The sequence below is a fragment of the Lepidochelys kempii genome, chromosome 2 (genome assembly GCF_965140285.1).
Source record: "Lepidochelys kempii isolate rLepKem1 chromosome 2, rLepKem1.hap1, whole genome shotgun sequence".
Taxonomy (NCBI): domain Eukaryota; kingdom Metazoa; phylum Chordata; order Testudines; family Cheloniidae; genus Lepidochelys; species Lepidochelys kempii.
This window is the reverse complement of record NC_136381.1, coordinates 13,995,417-14,017,715: the sequence shown is the minus strand read 5'-3', so window position 1 is coordinate 14,017,715 and position 22,299 is coordinate 13,995,417. Positions and strand designations below refer to the sequence as shown.

Below are 22,299 nucleotides of genomic sequence, written 5' to 3'. Positions count from 1 at the left end.
ATTTTGAAAGAGGGCACTTTTTCAAGGAATTCTTTGTAGGAAAACATTATTTGTCAGCCCTGGCTGAAGGGGAAGTATTTAGTTTTGAAGAAAAAGAGGGAAAAAATCAAATGTGCAAGATTTCAGTGTTTTAAATATAGAGGAAAGTTGATGAATCTGCATTTTTTCATTAAGATTTGAAACAAAAATGTTTTGACACAGGATGCTAAATGTTTTAAAGAACACATTTTTTAAAATTAATTTTAACACATAAAACCACTTGTTAATTTTATATATATAATTAACCAGTGGTTTTAGAATAAACAAGTGGTTTATTTATATTATATTTGTTTATTATTTTATTATTTCATATATATATGAAAATTTGTTCTATATTTGGAGAGTAAGTGCTATTATTCTGTGGCGGATACTCTGTATTCTTCATATGTAGCAAAGTGGTTGAACCCCTGTTTCAAGTGCAAAACTCAATTTAACTCTTAATCGGGGGAACCTCAAGTGAAGTTTCTATACTGGATATCCCTTCAAAATTCCATTAATTCATTTCCTCTAAGAATGTTTGAGAAAATATCCAGTAGATTTAGATGGCTAAATTTATCCTACTCCACTCAAATACAGTAGAACCTCACACATATGAACACCTCAGCAATAGAGGTTGTTCATAACTCTGAACAAATGTGGGCGTTCCTTCAAAAGTTTACAACTGAACGTTGACTTAATAGAGCTTTGAAACTTTACTGTGCAGAAGAAAAATACTGCTTGTAACCATTAACTTAAATGAAACAAGCATAGAAAGTTTTCAAAAAAGATTTGATAAGATAAGGAAACTTTCCCTTTATTTTTTTAGTAGTTTACATTTAACACAGTACTGTAATGTATTTGCTTTTTGTTGTCTGCTCCTGCCTGATTACACACTTTCGGTTCCAAATGAGGTGTGGTTGACTTGTAATTCTGGTGTTCATAACTCTGAGATTCTATTGTATTACAAGTTAGTGCAGAATTTGGGAGAGTTTGTGAAATCAGAGTACTGAGGTTTCCTCAGAAGTTCCAGACATGCAGTAGTTTTGATGAATAAAATTAAACCAGAATAGTAGGTGGGGAAAGTCAGATATGTTCCCCTATCAGGAGTAGTGTAGATTTGGAGCAGCATAAGGGAGAGAAATAGGAGGTCCTCATTTATATCGGAGGTTAGTAACACCCTAGTGTAGGCAGAACTAGATGACCCCAAGCCCTTATGGGGAAGATGTGAACACTCTACTGCTACAGATGATTGTACATGTTATACTGGCTGTGCTGGGAAGGGAGTATGGCTGTGCCCTTGCAGTCCTTACAAGATTTTGTGTAATAGACACACACCATCAACTGGGGTTGGAGATCTGCAAGCTGTGTGGGGGAAGGAGGTCATTTCTTTTAGATGTTCAAGGAGCTTCTATTAACTGGGACAGTGCTTAATTGCCACTATCTCAAGGAGGTTAATGTGTTTATGTAATGGGTCAGTTTTTAAGGGAAGGAGCTTGTGTACATTACCAGAGGATACGAGATCAGTTACCTAAAGCAGTTATGTAGCTTGCAAAGTTTTTTTTTTTTTTTTAAGTGGATTGTGTCCTTTTTCTTCTTGATGTAGAAAGAGGCCTAATAGGTTTGATTGGGTTTTAGGATTTTTCTGTTTGCTTTCTTTCTGAGAAATATCAAGTATGACAATTCTGGTATCTCTTGGTTTTGCAGCAAGACCTCGGGGTATGTTTATACTATGATAAAAAAAACCCATGGTACCAAGTCTCAGGGTCCAGGTCAGCTGACTCAGGCTTGCGAGGTTCAGGATGTAGGGCTATAAAATTTAAATGTTAGATGTTCAGGATTGGGCTGGACCCCATCCTGTAAGATCCTCCCTTCTGAGTCTCAGAGCATGGGCTCCAGCCCAAGCCCAAATGTCTGCACTGCAATTTTTAGACCCGCAGCCCAAGCCCTGCTAGTCCAAGTCAGCTGATCCCAGGCTCTGAGATTTGGTGCTACATTTTTTTTTATCACAGTGTAGATGTACTCTGAGACCTTCTCACCCTGCTGCAATTTTGTAGCACGTTAGCCTGAGCCCTGCAAGCCTGAGTCAGATAATCCAGGCCAGCTGTGGCCATGCCTGTGGGTCTTTTATTGCAGTGTAGATATACCCAGAGAGGTCAAAGGATAGGTTAGTCATGAGTTTTTGAACAACTTATGAGAAGGGGTGAAAAGGATGGATCTTTAAGTAAAAGATTACTCTATCCACAATACTACACCATTCTAGGTATACTTGGCTCTAGGGTGCTGGACTAGATGGTCTCTTGAGATCCCTTACAACCTTACATTTCTATGATTCTATAAACTCCTCTAGATAGTTGTTTTTCTCAAAAAAGGCAATCTGAAAAGAAATAGTGTATGTATGAGCAAATGCCAGGCAAAGATTGTTTTCAGCCCAGCGAGGACCCTGTAGCACACCATGTAGGGCAGCTGGTTGTGGATGAGGATTGGATTTCATTTCTAATCTTAGTTGTTTGTGACGGTCTGCTGTTCCTTCACATACAGTTCAGTCATCGAGAAGTGGTATTCTGTTAAGTGTATTTAATATGCAACTGCTTGACAAGCTCAAAAGTGGATTAGGTTGGGATTCACTACCAGGTGATAAACCTCAGTGCAACCTCTCTACTGGCTCAGTCAGAGAGAGATCATTTCAAAGTTGTGGACATGACTATTGCATTTTTAAGTGCTGGCTTAATGGTTGTACATAGTTTCAACCACAGCCCTAACTAATAAATTAATTTATTGACAGATATGGCCTCCAAGTGACAGACAATCTGTTTAAGACTTGCATCTTTAGGAGATACAGGGTTACAGGAAAGCAATCTGTGCACTTTCCTATAACTACAATCAAAACATGTTGTGTTCATGATTTCTTAACTGGAGGATGGCAAAAGACTTTAGCTGGAACACTGCTTCAATTAGTAAGTTAGAGTAACCTCTTTCCTAGGCCGCTTAATAAAGATGTTTATGCTGTTTACTGAGGAAGAGATTATTCTCTTGAGCACTGGGCCAAATTAAGCTGACAAAAAATCAAGACATTGTGTGTGCGTGTGTGTTTGTGTGTGCACGCAATTTAATCAACTGACTTTATTGCATTATAATAAGAAACAGTAATTATTTCTAATAAGTACCTAATGGAATGGACATGATTTCGTATTTTTCTAGACTTCTCTCAGTAAGCAGAAGACAGATATTTAGTAGTAACATACCTATAACTCATTGTTTTTATATCATTTCATTCTCTGAAACAATGACTGCGGTTACAGAAGTAAACTTACATGTTTACCCTAATTTACTTTTCTTATAAATAATCAAGGTTTTATTACCTTTTTTGCCATTATCCCCTTCCCACAATATTTAAAGATTGTCTAAACCTCTTCACTAATAATTTGGAAGGGACTCTATTGAAGTGTTATTGTTTTGAGAAGAGATTTTTTAAAATTACTGATCTGATTTATAGAATTTTTAAAATGATTTATTCCAAATGAAATATTTGACTTCAAGGATTATATAAAGACTTTATATAATGATTGCATGGCAAGTCACTGCTCATACTTGTTGAAATGGACAGGATATACATTCAAGATAATGTTTTGTGTTTAGACAAGTGATAATTATGGGATTGGGTTTTGAATTTAAACTTAGAACCAGTGGTTCATGAGTATAGGGAGATTCTGCACTATAAACCAGAGAATCCCAGAAGTCCTGCCAACCACAATCAGAGTGTTGTAATTTTATTTGAAATGTAGTCTTTCTTTAAGACCACTGTGCAAACCAATTAGTTCTAAGGATTCCTTCCAGTCTGTGAAAATTAGTGACAGAGCTTTAATTATGTGTCTGGCTATTTTTTGTGTTAGCCTTCAGACAAGGTTTGCACTGATGGCAGATTTTCCGAATGCAGTGCCTAATTGCATAATTTCTGACAGTTAACTAATCTCTAAAATGCTTCAATTAGCTTGGTTGCCATAATAGTAAATTTAATTAAGATGGAGAATATACTAGATAGACATTTAGGGATCCTTTTGAATTTTAAATAAAAGGTAATATTTCTACAAATCCTTTGAACTATTTTACAATTCTGGGCCAAGATATTTTTTTTTTAAGTGCCTGAAGTTAGGTTCCTATTTCCATATTTAGGCACCTAAATAAGTGACCTGATTTTCAGAATTGCTAAGTCTTCAGCAGTTTCTATTACTGTAAATGTAAGCATTACCCATTTTAAAGTAACTTGTATTAAAATGATTATAAGAACATTGTTTTCATGGAGTTTTGTTTAGCCTCATTCCCATTGGCCAGCCAAACATCGGTAGTTTTCTGATTCAATCACAACAGAGTTCTAACCATGTTTTTACTGTACAGGATTTTCAAACTTAGTCTCCTGGAAAAGACTTTGACCTGCCTGTGTCTTCACGTGGGGGAGGTTACCACAATCACATTGATTCTTTGCTCCTCCAGTTCTGCCTCTTTCCACGTGAATGAACCCTGTAATCCACAGTTTTCTTCCTGTCTTGTTACAGCAGGTAGTGTGGCAAGAAGTTGGTACAGCAACAGCAATTGTTTTTAGGCCTACATTTTTGCTTCTCAGCTCAAAATGAGTTTAGACCAATGAAAAAAGGCTTATCAATCACTAGCTCCATACTTCACTGTTCACAATATGAGCAGCCCCCACTCCCACCATAATTTCAGAGAATCCCACAGCAGTAGTTCTCAGCAGATCCCTCAATGGCAGCTCCTACAAAAGTAACGTAGATTCAGTGTTCCAGGATTGCAGCATACGGAGTAGCCCATGAGACCTAGTGGCAGATCGCTGGAAAGGAGATATAGATTCAGTGAATAGTATGAGAAACTAGACCTTGGGATTAGTAAAGCATTTCAAACTCCCTCTCTCTCTTGTATGTTTTACTTCATTTTGTTCTAAATGTGCTATCTGGCTGCTTAGAGAAGGATGAAGGCCATACTCTACCAAATATCATCTCCTCAGATCACCCTTTGAAAGAGTGGGAATCTCCTGCTCAATAGACCGTTTTTTCTGTGGCGTCCAATGTACTTTTTACCATGGTCCCCCAGTAGAAGTCACGTGTAGGTTGTGGTTCTAATGCCTTCGGCTTGTGTCTCCTCTCTGAACCTTTCTCAGAGTGTAAACGAATACATATTTGGACTGGAAAAAGAGGATTTTTATAACCTCCCCGTGCAGTTTCTCAGGAGGACTTAGGCTACCTTATTAAACTCTTATTTGTGGTCATGAAGTTGAGTGAGCACAAAGAAAAGTTCGATTTTTAAGGACTGCAACATCTCTATGGGAGTAAAGTCCAAGGAAAAGCTTTACTTCTCCACCTGTTTGTACAGAAACTCATGAAGACTGCCGGTGCTATTTTGCATTTTAAACTGATTTGTCTAAAAAACAACCACCTCCAAACAGTATTACCTTCTCACCCAGTTTTTCCAGAAAATGGCTTGGTGTTCTCCTCCCCAAAAGTACATTCTGTATTTATGGTATGGACACACATTCTTCTCTCGTGTCTAATATTTCCCTCTGTATCCAAATGAATAGAAAAGTAATGGGTATTCTTTGACCTCAGGATGGCTCAGTTTACAATGGTTGCCCACTGCTATATTTCTCATTTTTTGGCTTACAGAGATAAAACTGGAGAAAAAACGCTTTGTGTTTCTCTCCCTAACTCAGTCAAGAAAAGTCTTATTTATTACTTACATCCCAATCAAAAGTGTACAAGACTAGAGGTGAGAAAAAAAGACACGGACTGCAAAAAAAAAAGAGCCTACAATCTAAGTGTATTTTGGCCACCAATACCCTTAATGATGTGACTCGGGTTGGCCTTAGATACTGGCCAACATCCTTAATAGTTTTGTAGTTGCCTGAAGTGCCCTCTGGGTTAAACTTTAAAAATCATAGAAATATAGCACTGGAAGGGACCTCAAGAGGTCATCAAGTTCAGCCCCCTGCTCTGAGACAGGAGCAAGTTAACCTAGACCAGTGGTTCTCAACTGTGGTTCACCTCTTTTTCAGGGAAAGCCCCAGGCACGCCGGGCCAGTTTGTTTCCTTGCAGCATCCCAGGTTCAGCGGATCGCAGCTCCCACTGGCTGCGGTTCGCCGCTCCAGGCCAATGAGGGGGCTGCGGGAAGCGGCATGGGCCGAGGGATGTGCTGGCCGCCCTTCCCGCAGTCCCCATTTTCCTGGAGCGGCGAACCACGGCCAGTGGGAGCCGCGATCGGCCGAACCTGCGAATGCGGCAGGTAAAGAAACTGGCCTGGCGCTCCAGGGCTTTCCCTGAATAAGTGGTGGACCACAGTTGAGAACCAATGACCTAGACCATCCCTGACAAGTGTTTGGACAAACTGTCCTTAAAAACCCTGAATGATACACATTCCATGACCTCCCTTGGAAGCGTGTTCCACAACTAATATACCCTTATATTTAGAAAGATTTTCCTAATATTTAACCTCAATTTCCCTTGCTGCAGATCAATCCCACTATTTCTTGCCCTATCTTCAGTGGACATGGAAACAATTAATCACCATCTTCTTTATAACAGCCCTTAACATATTTGAAGAATGTTATCAGGTCCCCCCTTAGTCGTCTTTTCTCAAGATTAAACTTACCGATTTTTTTTCAACCTTTCCTACAGGTCAGGTTTTCTAAACCTTTAATCATTTTTGTTGCTCTCCTCTAGACTCTTTCGAATTTGTCCACATCCTTCCTAAATTGTGATGCCCAAAATTGGATACAATACTCCAGCTGAGGCCTCACCAGTGCTGAAGTAGAGCAGGACAGTTACTTCCCATGTCTTACATACGACACTCCTGTTAATACACCCTGGAACAATATTAGCCTTTTTCACAGCTGCATCACTCTGTTGATTTATATTCAATTTGTGATCCATTAGAACTCCCACTTCTTTTTCAATAATACTACAACCTAGCCAGTTATCTCCCATTTTTTTGTGTATTTGACTTTTCCTTCCTAAAAGTAAAGCACTTTGCACTAGGGCAAGCTTTAAAGCATACTTGAAACATCCATGCCTGATTGCTGTTTAAAGGGAATCCTGGATTGTAAGAGAATTTGTAGGATTTGAATATTTGACCTTCTGTTTTGGTGCTATAATCCATTCAGAGTAGTTCTTAGATATCTTCTATTTTTGTAGAATGAGTTATCTTGTTGATTTTCAAGGTAATTTATTTGATAAATTTAAATACTAGGCTGCAAATGAGAATCTGGTGACCTATTATCTAAATAGATTATGGAGAATGCCACAAAACGAGTTGTGTACTGTTAAACCAGAGAGAGGCTACCAATCTAAAATGGAAAAAGCAATATTGATATTTCCAGTAAGAAAGGAGGGTACACTACGAAAAAAAAAAGACCTAAGGAACACAGTATTACTGATAGGTTTCAGAGTAGCAGCCGTGTTAGTCTCTATTCGCAAAAAGAAAGAGTACTTGTGGCACCTTAGAGACTAACCAATTTATTTGAGCATAAGTTTTCGTGAGCTACAGCTCACTTCATCGGATGCATGCATTTCATCACAAAGCATCCGATGAAGTGAGCTGTAGCTCACGAAAGCTTATGCTCAGATAAATTAGTTAGTCTCTAAGGTGCCACAAGTACTCCTTTTCGTATTACTGATGTGAATGGAAGAACTGGTAAGCAATAAGGGGTGACTGCTTCAATGAAAATATAGCCTGTAGGAAATCATGATACTGTAAAGCAGTAAAATTAAACTCTGCTCCAGACAACCTGAAAAGGGTGACGTGTTAAAACACAGTTTAATGGTGTGATTAAAATGCTCCATAGTGTTAGAAAGGTTTGCATATTCAAGGTTCCAGTAACTAAGCATGATGAAGGTAGTATGAAGGCATTGGATGATTGTTCTGAAAACTATATTTCATTGATGGGATAATGGACAAAACAGCGCATAAAGGGATACTACTATCCCAACTATTCCTTTAGGGAATAAACCTTAAGAGAATTTTTCAACAAGAAATAACCCAACATACACAAAGTTACAAATTTGAAGAAGGTTAATTCTTTTGTGCTTGGGCCACCAGTCACCTGATCTGAATCCAGTAGAAGGATATCCAACAACAACAAAGGAACTGAGGCAGCGATTTATGGATGTATGGAAGGCACTGTTTTCTATTTGCAAGTATCATATGCAAAATAGTCCAAAGAAACTTGTGTGTGATAAAATCATTTGGTAGACACTCAATATTTAGCAAAGACAGAAAAATAGATTTTTTCCCTAAGACTCTTTGTACACTTTTGAGAGTGACTGAAATCAGGTACCCAATTTCATGACTTGAAAATTCTATTCAAACTATTAATTTTGTCATCCTGATATCCACTACTGCATATTTAGAGATTAACAATACATCAGACAGCTATCACAATACAACAGCTGCTTTTAATTTTCATCCCACTGTAAGTACATAGTCAACTGTAATTCTACCTTTGAATTACATCACAAAGTCAAAGAATCGTACTTTTACTTTGTAGAGGATAGATTTGTTTTTGAAAGTGCAATAGGATTCCAGTGAAGCGGCAGTTCTTCAAGGGGCTCTGCATACTCTCGCTTATGGGTATAGGGCCAACTGGTGGAGCCTACCGATAGAACCTTCTTCAGGCAGTGCCCACTAAAGTACATGTGCACCCCCCTCATACTCTCCATCAGTGTTTCCGAATGTTCTGAGGGCAACTCTGTGCCCTCTACCGCCTCAATTCTTTCCCACTGTTTCACCAGGGTTCTTCTCCATTTATAGTGCATTGATAGTTGTTCTTAGCACAGTTTTTGGTATAAGGTAGTTTTAAGCATAGTAATAAGCATAAATAGTTCAATGTGGTTCGTGAAGTTAGTGCCATGTAATGGTGGTACTACAGAAGTAGAAGCCGGATTTTAAAAGATGTGTTTCATGACCAATGGTCTTCCTGGCATTGGACAAAAATATTAGGTATCCTAAGTGCCTGGGACAAGGCCACTCTCCTTCTGGATATTCTGTTTTTTGGGCTTTCATACCCAGAGAACACAAAGCCAGGCAGAACAGACCTCTCTGCTTTTGCTTAAAGAAGCTATTGCCCCTAAGCTATCCAGATCTGGAGTGTCATCGGATCTGAAGACTAAGTGTTTCTAGTCTGGTGGCTTTCTCCAACAAAGCTAAATTGTCTAAGGGTTCCCAGTCATTGGTATCTTTGCCAATGCCAGCTCTCAATCCTTCAGAAAAAGCTGTCAAGACTCTAAAGGCACCATTGGTAGAAAAGGGCTGACAGCTTAGGAACCTAGAGCCATTTCGGTTCCGACTGTATTGGTTCAAAAGAAGCAGCTGAGGGAGAAGGCGGCCACTGTTAGTAGTGCCGGATCCTGTCTGATACTTATTGGATCCATCTGCTTCTGCCACAGCTTCTATGGTTCCAATTTCGAAATCCAAATTGGGCTCCCCTCATAGGCGCCAACTTTCCCCGACGGTGGTAGGTGCACACGCCCCAGCCCCGCCCCCATTCCAACCCCTTCCCCAAAGTCCCTGCCCCATTGGACCCCTCCCCAAATCCTGGCCCCGCCACTTCCCCAAGCGCGCTGCTTTCCCCCTTCTCCCCCCTCCCTCCCAGCACGAAACAGCTGTTTCGTACGGCAAGCGCTGGGAGGCAGGGGGGAGAAGCGGGACACGGCGCACTCAGGGGAGGAGGTGGAGCGGAGGTGAGCTGGGGCGGGGTGGGCGGTGAGGCGGGGAGCTGCTGGTGGGTGCAGAGTGCCCACCAATTTTTCCGATGGGTGCTCCAGCCCCGGAGCACCCACGGAGGTGGCGCCTATGGCTCCACTTCAAAGTCCGGTGCTGTGGAGCTGAGTATTCTCCAGATCTAGTGGCTTTCAGGCCTGTGATGCCAGTTCCATCCTCCACCCCTGTTCAGGGACAGTCCTTAGATCCAAAGAAGATGTTAACAGTGGTGGCTGATGTGCACCTTCCTGCATCTGTGCATTCCTCAGATCCAACTGACAGGAAGTTTGTGATGAGGAAGAGGCAGTCTTCTTTAGTTCTGTGGTCTGCTTCTTCACCTGCTGCAAAGAGGAAAAGAGCAGAGAAGGTTGTTAGTTTTTTTTCAGGATCCATCTGTGCCGCTGCCTTCTTCTCCAGTTCCAACAGGATCTTCAGGCAGATCTTTCTCACTATCTGTCTGCCTTCATCCTATGGTTACGTGGGTGTGTCTGGTGTGATATAGAGCAGATCTGAGGTCAGATCCCATTTTAGAGGAGGCTAGAGGAAGGAAACTTGATTTGTCCCAAGTTATGCCTCCTGTAGCGAGGTGAGACTCACTGGTGCGGCGCCTCCTGCTGGTCGTCCAGGGAATTAGCTCTCCAGCATATGGAGCGCCCTCTGCAGGCCAGTTTCTCGCCTGCCGCTGGCCCCCGTGTCCCTCCCGGACCCCCTCCCAGGGGAACCCCCAACCCTCTAAACCCACCTTGCCTCAGTGGCTACTGTCAGTCATCATCTAGTCCCCGCTCACTGGGGCAGACTGCAGTCTGTAATGGCCACTCATCATTGGCAAGGGGTTAGGACCTGTTGCCTTTGCCTATCCTCGAGCTGCCCCTCTGCAGCCCCAGTACCTCTGCAGGTAAAGGACTCTAAAGCCACTGCTCATTTTCTAGGTCTTTAGCCCTCAATCTTCTAAGAATACTTTCTCCCTCTTTTTTTTCCCAGTATCCATAGAAATATTACTCTCCATCATCTGATTATTTTTGTACAAATCTGATGTCATCAACGGCACCAGCAACCTCCATCTTCATTTGAGACCAAGCATAAAAAAGAGGCCTTTTCAGATGTAGACCTATGAGGCAATCTGTTCCCTCTTCATCTTCCTTTAACACAAGGTCTCACATTTGATGTGAGGATTGACGGTCATAGTCCTATCAGAAAGGATCCATCTCTTCTTTTATTTGGGGACAGGCTAGCCCAATTCATCAGCAGTTCATCAGAGGCTGATTACATAGAATGTATGAGTACTAAAATTACAGACAGAGGCTATGCTATTCAGTTTGCATGGCTGCCACTATCCTTCCCTTTTCAGGTAACCTTCTCACAAAGTTATTCTGCATAAGGAAGTTCACAAGATGCTCCAGACAGGAGCTGTTAAAGAGATACCGAAACCTCTGTGGGGTCAGGGTTCCATTCAAGATACTTCGTGGTATAGAAAAAAAGATCAGGGTTTCTGTCTAATTTTAGATTTAAGAAAACTTAACAGATCCTCCTGGACATTCCTATTACGTACATTAAACCTGGCCTCTATAATTCCTTCATTTACAATTATGGATTGGTTTGTCACTCTCTGTTTAAAGGATGCTTATTTCATCTCTGTCCGACACAGTCATTGACAATACCTGCATTTCATAGTGGTGGGATGCCATTTCCAGAACAAAGTGCTCCTGCTTGGCCTCTCCACAGCACCAAGAATCTTTTCAAAGTGCCTTTCTATGGTAGTGGTACATCTGAGAAAACAGGGTATTTTTGTTTACTCATATTTCGATGATTGGTGGCTAAAAGCTGCTACATCACATTTATAATCTCCCTCTTTTCGCATCTGGGTCTGCTTCTTAATGTCATCCTATCAAATCCCTGGCCAACTCAGAGAATTCTTTATAGGTTCTATACTGGAGTCAGTCGCAGGGAGGGCTTTTCTTCCAGAGGACAGGTTTCTACAAATAGAACAAGTGGTTTTCCAAATTTGAGCCTGCCAATCCCAGAAAGTGATCCCCTTCCTAAGTCTTACGGATTCTGAATTTACTGAATTGGTAGACAGACAAATCATGTTCTTTGAGGTGTTCTGTTCAATCCCCCTTCATCGGTCACCACAATGTCAGATGCATCCAACAGTGGATTGGGAGCCCATTTAGGCTGGATTACAATCTGGAGTCACTGGGCTTTTCATGAAAAGAGCTTGTTCATAACGTGTTAATAACTATTTGTTTGGCCTTCAGATCTTTCCTTCATATAAAAGAGAATGTTGTTCAGGTATCAACAGATAATACAATCACGACGACAGACAATACAATCAACAGACAATACCTGAACAAACCAAAGGAGTACTCATTCTTTCCGGTTATCTGGTGAAACAGTCAGATTATGGGATTTATGCATGGTTTAAGAGATCTATCTGGTTGTCCTGAATTTAGGAGGGGACAGCAATGTGCTAGCAGATTGTGAGCAGGAACAGTTCTCAAATTCATGAGTGGTCCCTGAAGGATTGCGTAACGTGAGACATCTTTTCCTGTTGGGGTCGACCTGATGTAGACCTGTTTGCTACAAGGATCAATTAAAAGTTTCCTCTCCTTTGTTCAAGAGCAGAGAGGGAGAATCCCTCTACACTGGGTATAAGTATACCCTTTTCCCCCTCCCCCTTTTCCATTGATTCAGAAAGTGATGAAGAGGAAACATCAGGACAGGGCAAAAATGAAATTTGATTGCCACAGCTTAGCCGAGACAGCAGTAGCATAAGGACCTTTTTCTTCAGCTATTAGTCAGACTGTACCTGTATCTTCCTCTGGCTCCAGATCTCTTATCATAGCAACTAGATAGGATCCTTCATCCGGATCCTCCATCGCTTCATCTTACTACCTGCTATTGGACTTTGGCTAGTCTTGAACACTCATGTTCCTCATTAAGCAGTACATTTTGAACCAATTCTAGAAAATTGTCTACTAGAAATGTTACTATTTAGAATGGGCTAGATTTGTTGCATGAATGCAGGAAAATTCGATTGTCCAGTTTCAGCTTCCATACCCTGTATCTTGGAATATTTAATGTACTTAAACTCTGAAGGATTATTGGATTCTTCCTTAAAGGTTCACGTGGCAGCTGATTTTTACCATGCTTTGGTCAATGGTATAGAATCATAGAATCATAGAATATCAGGGTTGGAAGGGACCCCAGAAGGTCATCTAGTCCAACCCCCTGCTCGAAGCAGGACCAATTCCCAGTTAAATCATCCCAACCAGGGCTTTGTCAAGCCTGACCTTAAAAACCTCTAAGGAAGGAGATTCTACCACCTCCCTAGGTAACGCAGTCCAGTGTTTCACCACCCTCCTAGTGAAAAAGTTTTTCCTAATATCCAATCTAAACCTCCCCCACTGCAACTTGAGACCATTACTCCTCGTTCTGTCATCTGCTACCATTGAGAACAGTCTAGAGCCATCCTCTTTGGAACCCCCTTTCAGGTAGTTGAAAGCAGCTATCAAATCCCCCCTCATTCTTCTCTTCTGCAGGCTAAACAATCCCAGCTCCCTCAGCCTCTCCTCATAAGTCATGTGTTCCAGTCCCCTAATCATTTTTGTTGCCCTTCGCTGGACTCTCTCCAATTTATCCACATCCTTCTTGAAGTGTGGGGCCCAAAACTGGACACAGTACTCCAGATGAGGCCTCACCAATGTCGAATAGAGGGGAACGATCACGTCCCTCGATCTGCTCGCTATGCTCCTACTTCTACATCCCAAAATGCCATTGGCCTTCTTGGCAACAAGGGCACACTGCTGACTCATATCCAGCTTCTCGTCCACTGTCACCCCTAGGTCCTTTTCCGCAGAACTGCTGCCTAGCCATTCGGTCCCTAGTCTGTAGCTGTGCATTGGGTTCTTCCGTCCTAAGTGCAGGACCCTGCACTTATCCTTATTGAACCTCATCAGATTTCTTTTGGCCCAATCCTCCAATTTGTCTAGGTCCTAGATCTAGATCTAGGTCTAGATCTAGGTCTAGATCACTCTTTGCATGTTATTCTGTTAAAAGATTTGTGAAGGGGTATTTAATGTGTATCGTCCTTTAAAGTATGCAGTCCCAGGCTTGGATCTTAATCTGGTTTTATCTATGCTTCTGAGGGTACCTTTTTAACTTCTGGTAGAGTGTTCTTTATTTTGTGCATCTATTAAAGAGATCTTCATTATTGTTAAAACACCAGCCAGAAGGGTAAGCAAATTCCATCCCTGATGGCTGACTTGCCAGTTAGTTTTTCATAAAGATAAGATCGTTCATAGACCTGATCCCTATGTTTTACCAAAAATGGTGTCCAAGTTTCCTATCGACCAAACAATTTTACCAGTGTGTTTTCCCGAAAAGCCTCACACTAATAAAGGGAAATCTTTGTTATGCACTTTATATGCTAGAAGTGTTCTTCCATGTTGTTTAAATATAACAGAGTTTTAAGAGTTCATCTAGGTTTTCTGTTTGTTATGCTAAGAAAAATAGAGGTCAGTGTGTGTCTGCTCAGACTATTTCCAGATGGGTTAAACAATGTGTCATTTAGTGCTACAAATTAGCAGAAAATCCTGTACTTTCTGTGTTGTATGGTCTCATTCTACATGGCTGTAGAGGCATCTTTTGCTTTTCTTAAACATGTTCCAGCTAGGAACTGCTACCTGGATGCTACCTGGAAGTCAGTGCACGCATTCACTAAATGTTATGCTCTGGATCTGACTTCAAGAGCGAATGCCAAATTTGGTAGAACAGTGTTTCTGTCATTATTTAATTTTGACTTTGTTCCCACCTCCTGGGTTTTCAGCACTGCTTGTCAAACTGCCCATAGCAGATAATATGCAGTCACTCGAAGAAGAAATGAAGGTTACTTTTTTCTTCAAAGTGACTGCATATTCACACTTCCCTCCTATCTTCCCCTCTTTCTCAGAGTCCTATTATGGTAACTCTGAGTTAGCAATGGAAGGAACTGAGACTGTAGAGGGCCAACGCCCCCTTATAAAGCCTTTGGAAATGCCAAGGGAAAGAGGCAAGGCATGTGCTCTTTAACGCAAGCTGCTTGGAGGAGGTTCTCCTGTTAGGTGCCACCAGGTGGCACAATACCTGTAAGTGTGAATATGTAATCATCTCAAAGAACTGTGAGTTATAGGGAAGTGAAGGCATCAAAAACAGAATAGTCCAATACCTGTTGAGAGACTGGAAGGTTCAATGAAACCCAAAGCTACTAAACAATATACCAACTTTTTGAAAGAAGATTATATTTAAAGAGAAGTTATCCAAATACTAAATATAGTAACACACAGAGCTGCCAACCAGGAGGGCACAGGAAACGGTAGTACTGGCCATGCCAGTTACACCCTATTAAGGCAGTTGTGCTAGTAACTTATGGAACCAAGCCTCTCTCTGTACTCTAAGTTGAACCTGCCATACTTATCCAGCATTTTGTCTCCCTTGTGGTGGAGTCAGTTTGCTAGCACTCTTTCCTACTTGAAGTACATTTTGGCGTTGTTCCTTTTAAGAAAGTTTAGATATGCTGGATCTCAAGCAAAAGCCCCTTTTCTTTTCTTTGTTTTATGACTCTTCTATTCCACCACACCCCCCAGGGCCAACTGTTCAGCAAAACATTCATCCCTAATGTAGCCAATATGGGTTATCTGAGTCGTCTTTCAAAATTCCTTAGGACTCTCCATTGGTGGAAGCTCCCAACCAATATAATAGAGGAAGTTCATTTTGGTCCTCTGTCCCCAGCCATTGTGATCATCACAGATGCATCCAGTTTGGGTTTGAGAGCTTATCTCCAAAGCTGAGAGTTCAAAATTGGTGGAATCTGGGAGAGGAGACCAAGTGCCATATAAATGTAGTGGAACAAAGCTGTTGGGTTATCTCAAATCCTTTGTGGCATTGAATATGGGCAATGTTGTTAACGTGATGGCTAAATATTTACATTAATATTGAGGTTCTAAGTAACAATAATGCCAGGAAGCAGTGGCTGTGTCGGATGGGAGTCTGGCTCATCAAATGCAACTTGGCAGATCTGACAGAGAATATGGCAACAGACTCTCAGTTGCTGGCTGCAGGAACAGTGTGAGTGTTCCTTGAAATAGATAGGGATGGATAGACTATCACAGACACATTCTTGCTGAACTGGAGCCAAGGATTCTTTTATGCCTTTCCAACAGTTCCAATGGTAATAAAAAGATACAAGACATTCTCCCAAATCATACTGGTTGCCCTAGTATGAGCTAGACAGTATTGGTATGAAGTTCCTAGATCTTCTACATTCATCATCAGACCTGCTATCACAGGAAGACTATTTTCTCTATTTTACCAATCTGGAGTCATGTCATCTCCATTGCTTTGATCATAAGACATTGACTACTGATGTGAAATGCTCTGTGGAAATAGAGAAGGCTCTGCTACATTCTAGAAAGCCATGTGTGTTGAATTGTTCTTCTCAGAAGATGTTTTCTCAAAGATAATGAAATAATGTCTCCATGAGTCATGCCCATATAATGAATATGTATTGTACTTGGTGTCTCAGTCTCACCTTGTATTCTATCAAGGAGCATCTATCTATAATCTTACTATATTATCTCCCAGTGGATGTTTCTATTGTTTTCAGTCATCAGAAGATTCCTGAAAGGGCCTGGTGTTTTCCCATCAGAGTTGAGAACCTATTCCATCAAGGAACCTTAGTGTTGTGCTGACAAGATTATACAGTTGGAGATCTTATGACAGTGTTCTTTATTCCACTGGACACTAAAAGCACCATTTTTAGTCACAATTACATCTACAAGAGAGGGAGTTATTCTGTATTTTTATCTGAAATTTATTCCAAATGTCATGTCTTAATTTCATCTGAATCAGATCATCAGTCTCCCAAGTATCTTTTCAAAGCTTCTTTCTTATCTGGAGGAACTAGACTTATATACCTTCTATGGTTACTTTGAGTTATTTGGGTAAAATTGAGGCCTTTAGGAGGTCAACAGTTTTGTAGCCTCAGGGGATCAATGTGAAGGGAATGCCATTTCCAGTCAGCACCTGTTTAAGTGGATTAGGCTTTGCACTGAGTCATGTTGTAAATTATCTAAGGTGTCAGTTCTTTACAGTTCTAGATTTCACTCTACCAGACATAAGCCAATATCATGGGTGTACCTCTATATTCTTTTCATTATAAACATCTGCACTTCTGTATAAACCTTCATACAACGCTGCTCTCTCAATTTGGGATCTAGGTCTGATGCTGGTTTTGGGAGGGCAGTTCTACAATTCTTGTTTAATTAGATCCCTGCCCTCCTTCTTTGGGTTATGCCATTTACTAAACTCCCCCATTGGGACTATGCAGAGGCTACTTCAAGAAGTACAAATGGTTACTTATGTTAGTAACTGTGGTTCTTAAGGGTGTTGTCTCTGCATAATTGCACTGCTTGTCAGCCTCTCTCTTCTTCAGAATTCTACTCTTACAGGATTCTTGAGCTTAGGGAAAAGAGCCAAGGCAACTGGATTTGCATAGCCTTTTTATAACTTTGGGTCCAAAGTTTGTTACCACAAAAGGTCCCAAACTGACACTGCTTTCTTGAAGGTCTGTGGCTCCAGACATTCCACAGGTGTAAATATGCAGAGACAGCACCCTTGAAGAACCACAGTTATTTTGTGGTAAGTAGCCATTTTTATTTAACATGCTAATGTCTCATAAAAGTGCAGCACAGGTTGCCACCAAGATCTCAAACTTAAATCCAACATAACTACATAAATTTTAGAGTTATGTTGCCTCTTAGGTAGAATTGGTGTGTATTAAGTAAATTAATATTTTATAGTTCCGTGGTACATCTTGTTGCATGAATTTAGATTTCACTGAATAGTGTTCACATTTATAATTATTAAAATATTTCTTTTAGGTTCTGAAGTGTGTTCTTTAAATTTTAACATTACTTTTCTATTATATTTTTTCAGGAGTATGATGATGGATATGGCACTGCTTATGATGAGCAGGGCTACGACTCCTATGATAACAGCTATAGCACCCAGGCACAAAGGTAAGTATAAGTCCCACTGTATTTATAGCAGAAAACTCCTACAATCCATGAGCTAATTTTTCTTTCAGTACGTACCAGCATAACTAGGAGGATTGTTAGCAACAATCTGCAATCTTATATACTTCTCTACCAGGAATGTACAAAAGACAAATTGCTGCCAAAAGGGTTGAAAGGAACCGAGTAAACAAGCAGAAGAGCTAGTGAAAGAATGGCAAATTTTACAATATGACATTATTCAGAAACTTGGTTGACAGTAACATTATAAGGTGTCTGAACTGTATACTTGAAAGAAAAGGAATTTTCACTCACTTTTTAGCTTCTTGGAAATTGACTTAGAAAAATTTCAAAAATCAAAGGATAATATGTATAACGTGTTCAGTACAAATAGATTTTGATAAAACAATTTCAAATATTCTGCAGCTTTTATTTTAGGGAACTTTTTTTTGGTTGAGCTCATTGTGCTGACCATGCTGAGTATGCACATATTCTGGTTTTATGTTTCATTTGTTATCCATAGTGATTGACTTTAAAAGATTTCTCTTACCTTTTTTCTCATGGGTAAGATGTCCTTTACAATATTTCTAAGGATAGGGAGTGTGCTGTTCAAACTGACAATATATCTCACCCACCAGTAAACAAGCTACCTTATTGAGGTCAGAATATGTAGGGATAAAGTGAGACAGGCTAAAAGTCAAGTAGAGTTGGACCTTGCAAAGGGAATTAAAACCAATAGTAAAAGGTTCTATAGTCATATAAACAGGAAAAAAACAAAGAAAGAAGAAGTGGGACCGCTAAAAACTGAGGATGGAGTGGAGGTCAAGGATAATCTAGGCATGGCCCAATATCTAAACAAATACTTTGCCTCAGTCTTTAATAAGACTAAAGAGGATCTTAGGGATAATGGTAGCATGATAAATGGGAATGAGGATATGGAGGTAGACATCACCATATCTGAGGTAGAAGCGAAACTCAAACAGCTTAATGGGGCTAAATCGGGGGGCCCAGATAATCTTCATCCAAGAATATTAAAAGAATTGGCACAAGAAATTGCAAGCCCATTAGCAAGAATTTTTAATGAATCTGTAAATTCAGGGGTTGTACCGTATGATTGGAGAATTGCTAACATAGTTCCTATTTTTAAGAAAGGGAAAAAAAGTGATCCAAGTAATTATAGGCCTGTTAGTTTGACATCTGTAGTATGCAAGGTCTTGGAAAAAATTTTGAAGGAGAAGGTAGTTAAGGACATAGAAGTCAATGGTAAATGGGACAAAATACAACATGGTTTTACAAAAGGTAGATCGTGCCAAACCAACCTGATTTCCTTCTTTGAGAGAGTAACAGATTTTTTAGATAAAGGAAACGCAGTGGATCTAATTTATTTAGATTTTAGTAAGGCGTTTGATACTGTGCCACATGGGGAATTATTAGTTAAATTGGATAAGATGGGCATCAATAGGAAAATTGAAAGGTGGATAGGGAATTGGTTAAAGGGGAGACTACAACGGGTCCTACTGAAAGGTGAACTGTCAAGTTGGAGGGAGGTTACCAGTGGAGTTCCTCAAGGATCAGTTTTGGGACCAATCTTATTTAATCTTTTTATTACTGACCTGGGCACAAAAAGTGGGAGTGTGCTAATAAAGTCTGCAGATGATACAAAGCTGGGAGGTATTGCTAATTTAGAGAAGGACAGGGATACCCTACAGGAGGATCTGGATGACCTTGTAAACTGGAGTAATAGGAATAGGATGAAATTTAATAGTGAGAAGTGTAAGGTCATGCATTTAGGGATTAATAACAAGAATTTTAGTTATAAGCTAGGGACGCATCAACTAGAAGTAACGGAGGAGGAAAAGGACCTTGGAGTATTGGTTGATCATAGGTTGACTATGAGCTGCCAATGTGATATGGCTGTGAAAAAAGCTAATGTCGTCTTGGGATGCATCAGGAGAGGTATTTCCAGTAGGGATAAGGAGGTTTTAGTACCGTTATATAAGGCACTGGTGAGACCTCACCTGGAATACTGTGTGCAGTTCTGGTCTCCCATGTTTAAGAAGGATGAATTCAAACTGGAACAGGTACAGAGAAGGGCTACTAGGATGATCCGAGGAATGGAAAACTTGTCTTATGAAAGGAGACTCAGGGAGCTTGGCTTGTTTAGTCTAACTAAAAGAAGGTTGAGGGGAGATATGATTGCTCTCTATAAATATATCAGAGGGATAAATACCAGAGAGGGAGAGGAATTATTTAAACTCAATACCAATGTGGACACAAGAACAAATGGATATAAACTGGCCACTAGGAAATTTAGATTAGAAATTAGACGAAGGTTTCTAACCATCAGAGGAGTGAAGTTTTGGAATAGCCTTCCGAGGGAAGTAGTGGGGGCAAAAGATCTATCTTGCTTTAAGATTAAACTCGATAAGTTTATGGAGGAGATGGTATGATGGGATAACATGGTTTTGGTAATTAAATGTTCATGGTAAATAGGCCCAATGGCCTGTGATGGGTTTTTAGATGGGGTAAGATCCAAGTTACCCGGGAAAGAATTTTCTGTAGTATCTGGCTGATGAATCTTGCCCATATGCTCAGGGTTTAGCTGATCGCCATATTTGGGGTCGGGAAGGAATTTTCCTCCAGGGCAGATTGGAAGGCCCTGGAGGTTTTTCGCCTTCCTCTGTAGCATGGGGCACGGGTCACTTGCTGGAGGATTCTCTGCTCCTTGAGGTCTTCAAACTACAATTTGAGGACTTCAATAGCACAGATATAGGTGTGAGGTCTTTTTTAGGAGTGGTGGGTGAAATTCTGTGGCCTGCATTGTGCAGGAGGTCAGACTAGATGATCATAATGGTCCCTTCTGACCTAAATATCTATGAATCTATGAATCTATAAGTTAAAGACAACTTTTACTTAAATGCATTGTAGCGGTGCAGCAAAATCTGAAAAAGTAAAGAACCCTAATTTCACAACACAGTTGAGGAGGAAAAACACTTTTTTCCCAGCTGGCAACTGAGGAATATTTTGCCATTCTGTTTGTCAGGAATGATTTTAAGTCTTTGTGAGGGAAGAAAGCTCTCAAAACCAGGCAAACTGCTCAAAGTGAAAAATCGGTGGAAAGTGTAAATTACACTGTTTTCACTGAGATTGTTTGTTTGTTTTTATGAAGATTTTGACAACCGAAAAAGAGTAGTCTTTATTCTGATGTGCATACCAGAAGCATTAAGAACTCTGGAGGATGTGTCTACCTTGCATACTACCTTTAGAAAATAGCTGCAGTTAACATGATTTTTTTTAGTAGAGATACTGGTCAAAAAGTCTTCAATTTTTACTTTTAACATTGGCATTTCTATTTTACTTTGCTACTTTTTATGTTAGTAATAGGTTTTATTTGCTGTTGACAGCTGTGCTTTCAGATAGCACAATGAAAATACTGGACTAGATGAAAACTTAAAAAATGATTATTTGAATTTGTTTTTCCTTTTTGTCAGGTTTTAAACAAGACCTGTTATGAACTTTTTTTATCTTTTACAAATTTTGATGGTCCTCTGAATGATGAGCAAAAATGAATTTTCCAAGAAAATGAAACCCCACATGTAATTCACATGTAAAGTACTGATTATTAGCCATGAAGTTTATTCTTGAGTCTCACCAGGGTAGAACTACTTTATTAGGTAGTTGCTTTATGTTGCATGTGAGGTATAGTTCCAGTTATGTTCACTAAACTCCAAATTTGGTAAACTTTTTAAAAGAATGATTTATTCATGTACTTATTGTGCTGTTTTTATAAACAATAGGGGTAGTTCATGGTGAAAGGGAACTGGCTCACTGAAATATTGCTCACACAATCCAGGCTCACATTTTTTATGCAAAGAGATCTCAGAATTGTATTAGCAGGCTAAAACTAATAGCTATAAGCAAACCACCTGAGCTATACAGAACAATTTTTAATCTGATGATCAAAGAGTAGCACATATTGTAATGTCATTTGTAACTACTGAGAGATGCTTGTAACACTGGAATATATCTAAATGTCTTTGTTGTTTCACAAATAATGTGAAACAAAAGAGAATTGTGATGCTATAGTATCTTTAAACCATTTGATACTGTCCCCTAATTATAAGGCAAAAAAAAAAAAAAAAAGTTGATGTATTATGTTTAAAATGGGTCACTTTTTGATTAGCATGTAAAAGCAAGTTTTGCTTGTTTTAAATACCCCTAAAATAATGTTAAAGCAAATATTAGAATAGGCCTCTTTTAAACTCAGTCGACAGGGGTACATTTTCCTTTTTTCTAGTACATTGGGTACTTGGTATGCTTAAAAAGTTCATACTGATTTAAAAATATTGCAGATTTCAGAGATATTCCCTGTACTTAAAATGAGGAATACCACTAGAACTGGAAATATCTCTAGAAACTAAAGTTTTGAAATGTATCCCACTGTATGTGTGTTTCTACTACTCATGGGAAATTACA

General features: G+C 39.9%; 1 protein-coding gene across 2 annotated transcripts in view; it reads left to right on the top strand.

The window, feature by feature from the left end:
- KHDRBS3 (KH RNA binding domain containing, signal transduction associated 3) overlaps positions 1–22,299 on the top strand; it is a 193,525-nt gene that overhangs the window by 137,398 nt on the left and 33,828 nt on the right. For both annotated transcript variants that reach the window (XM_073330059.2, XM_078851419.1), the window contains exon 7: positions 17,747–17,829. In XM_073330059.2, coding sequence (XP_073186160.1) covers positions 17,747–17,829 — 83 coding nt within the window. The remainder of the gene's footprint in view (positions 1–17,746; positions 17,830–22,299) is intronic.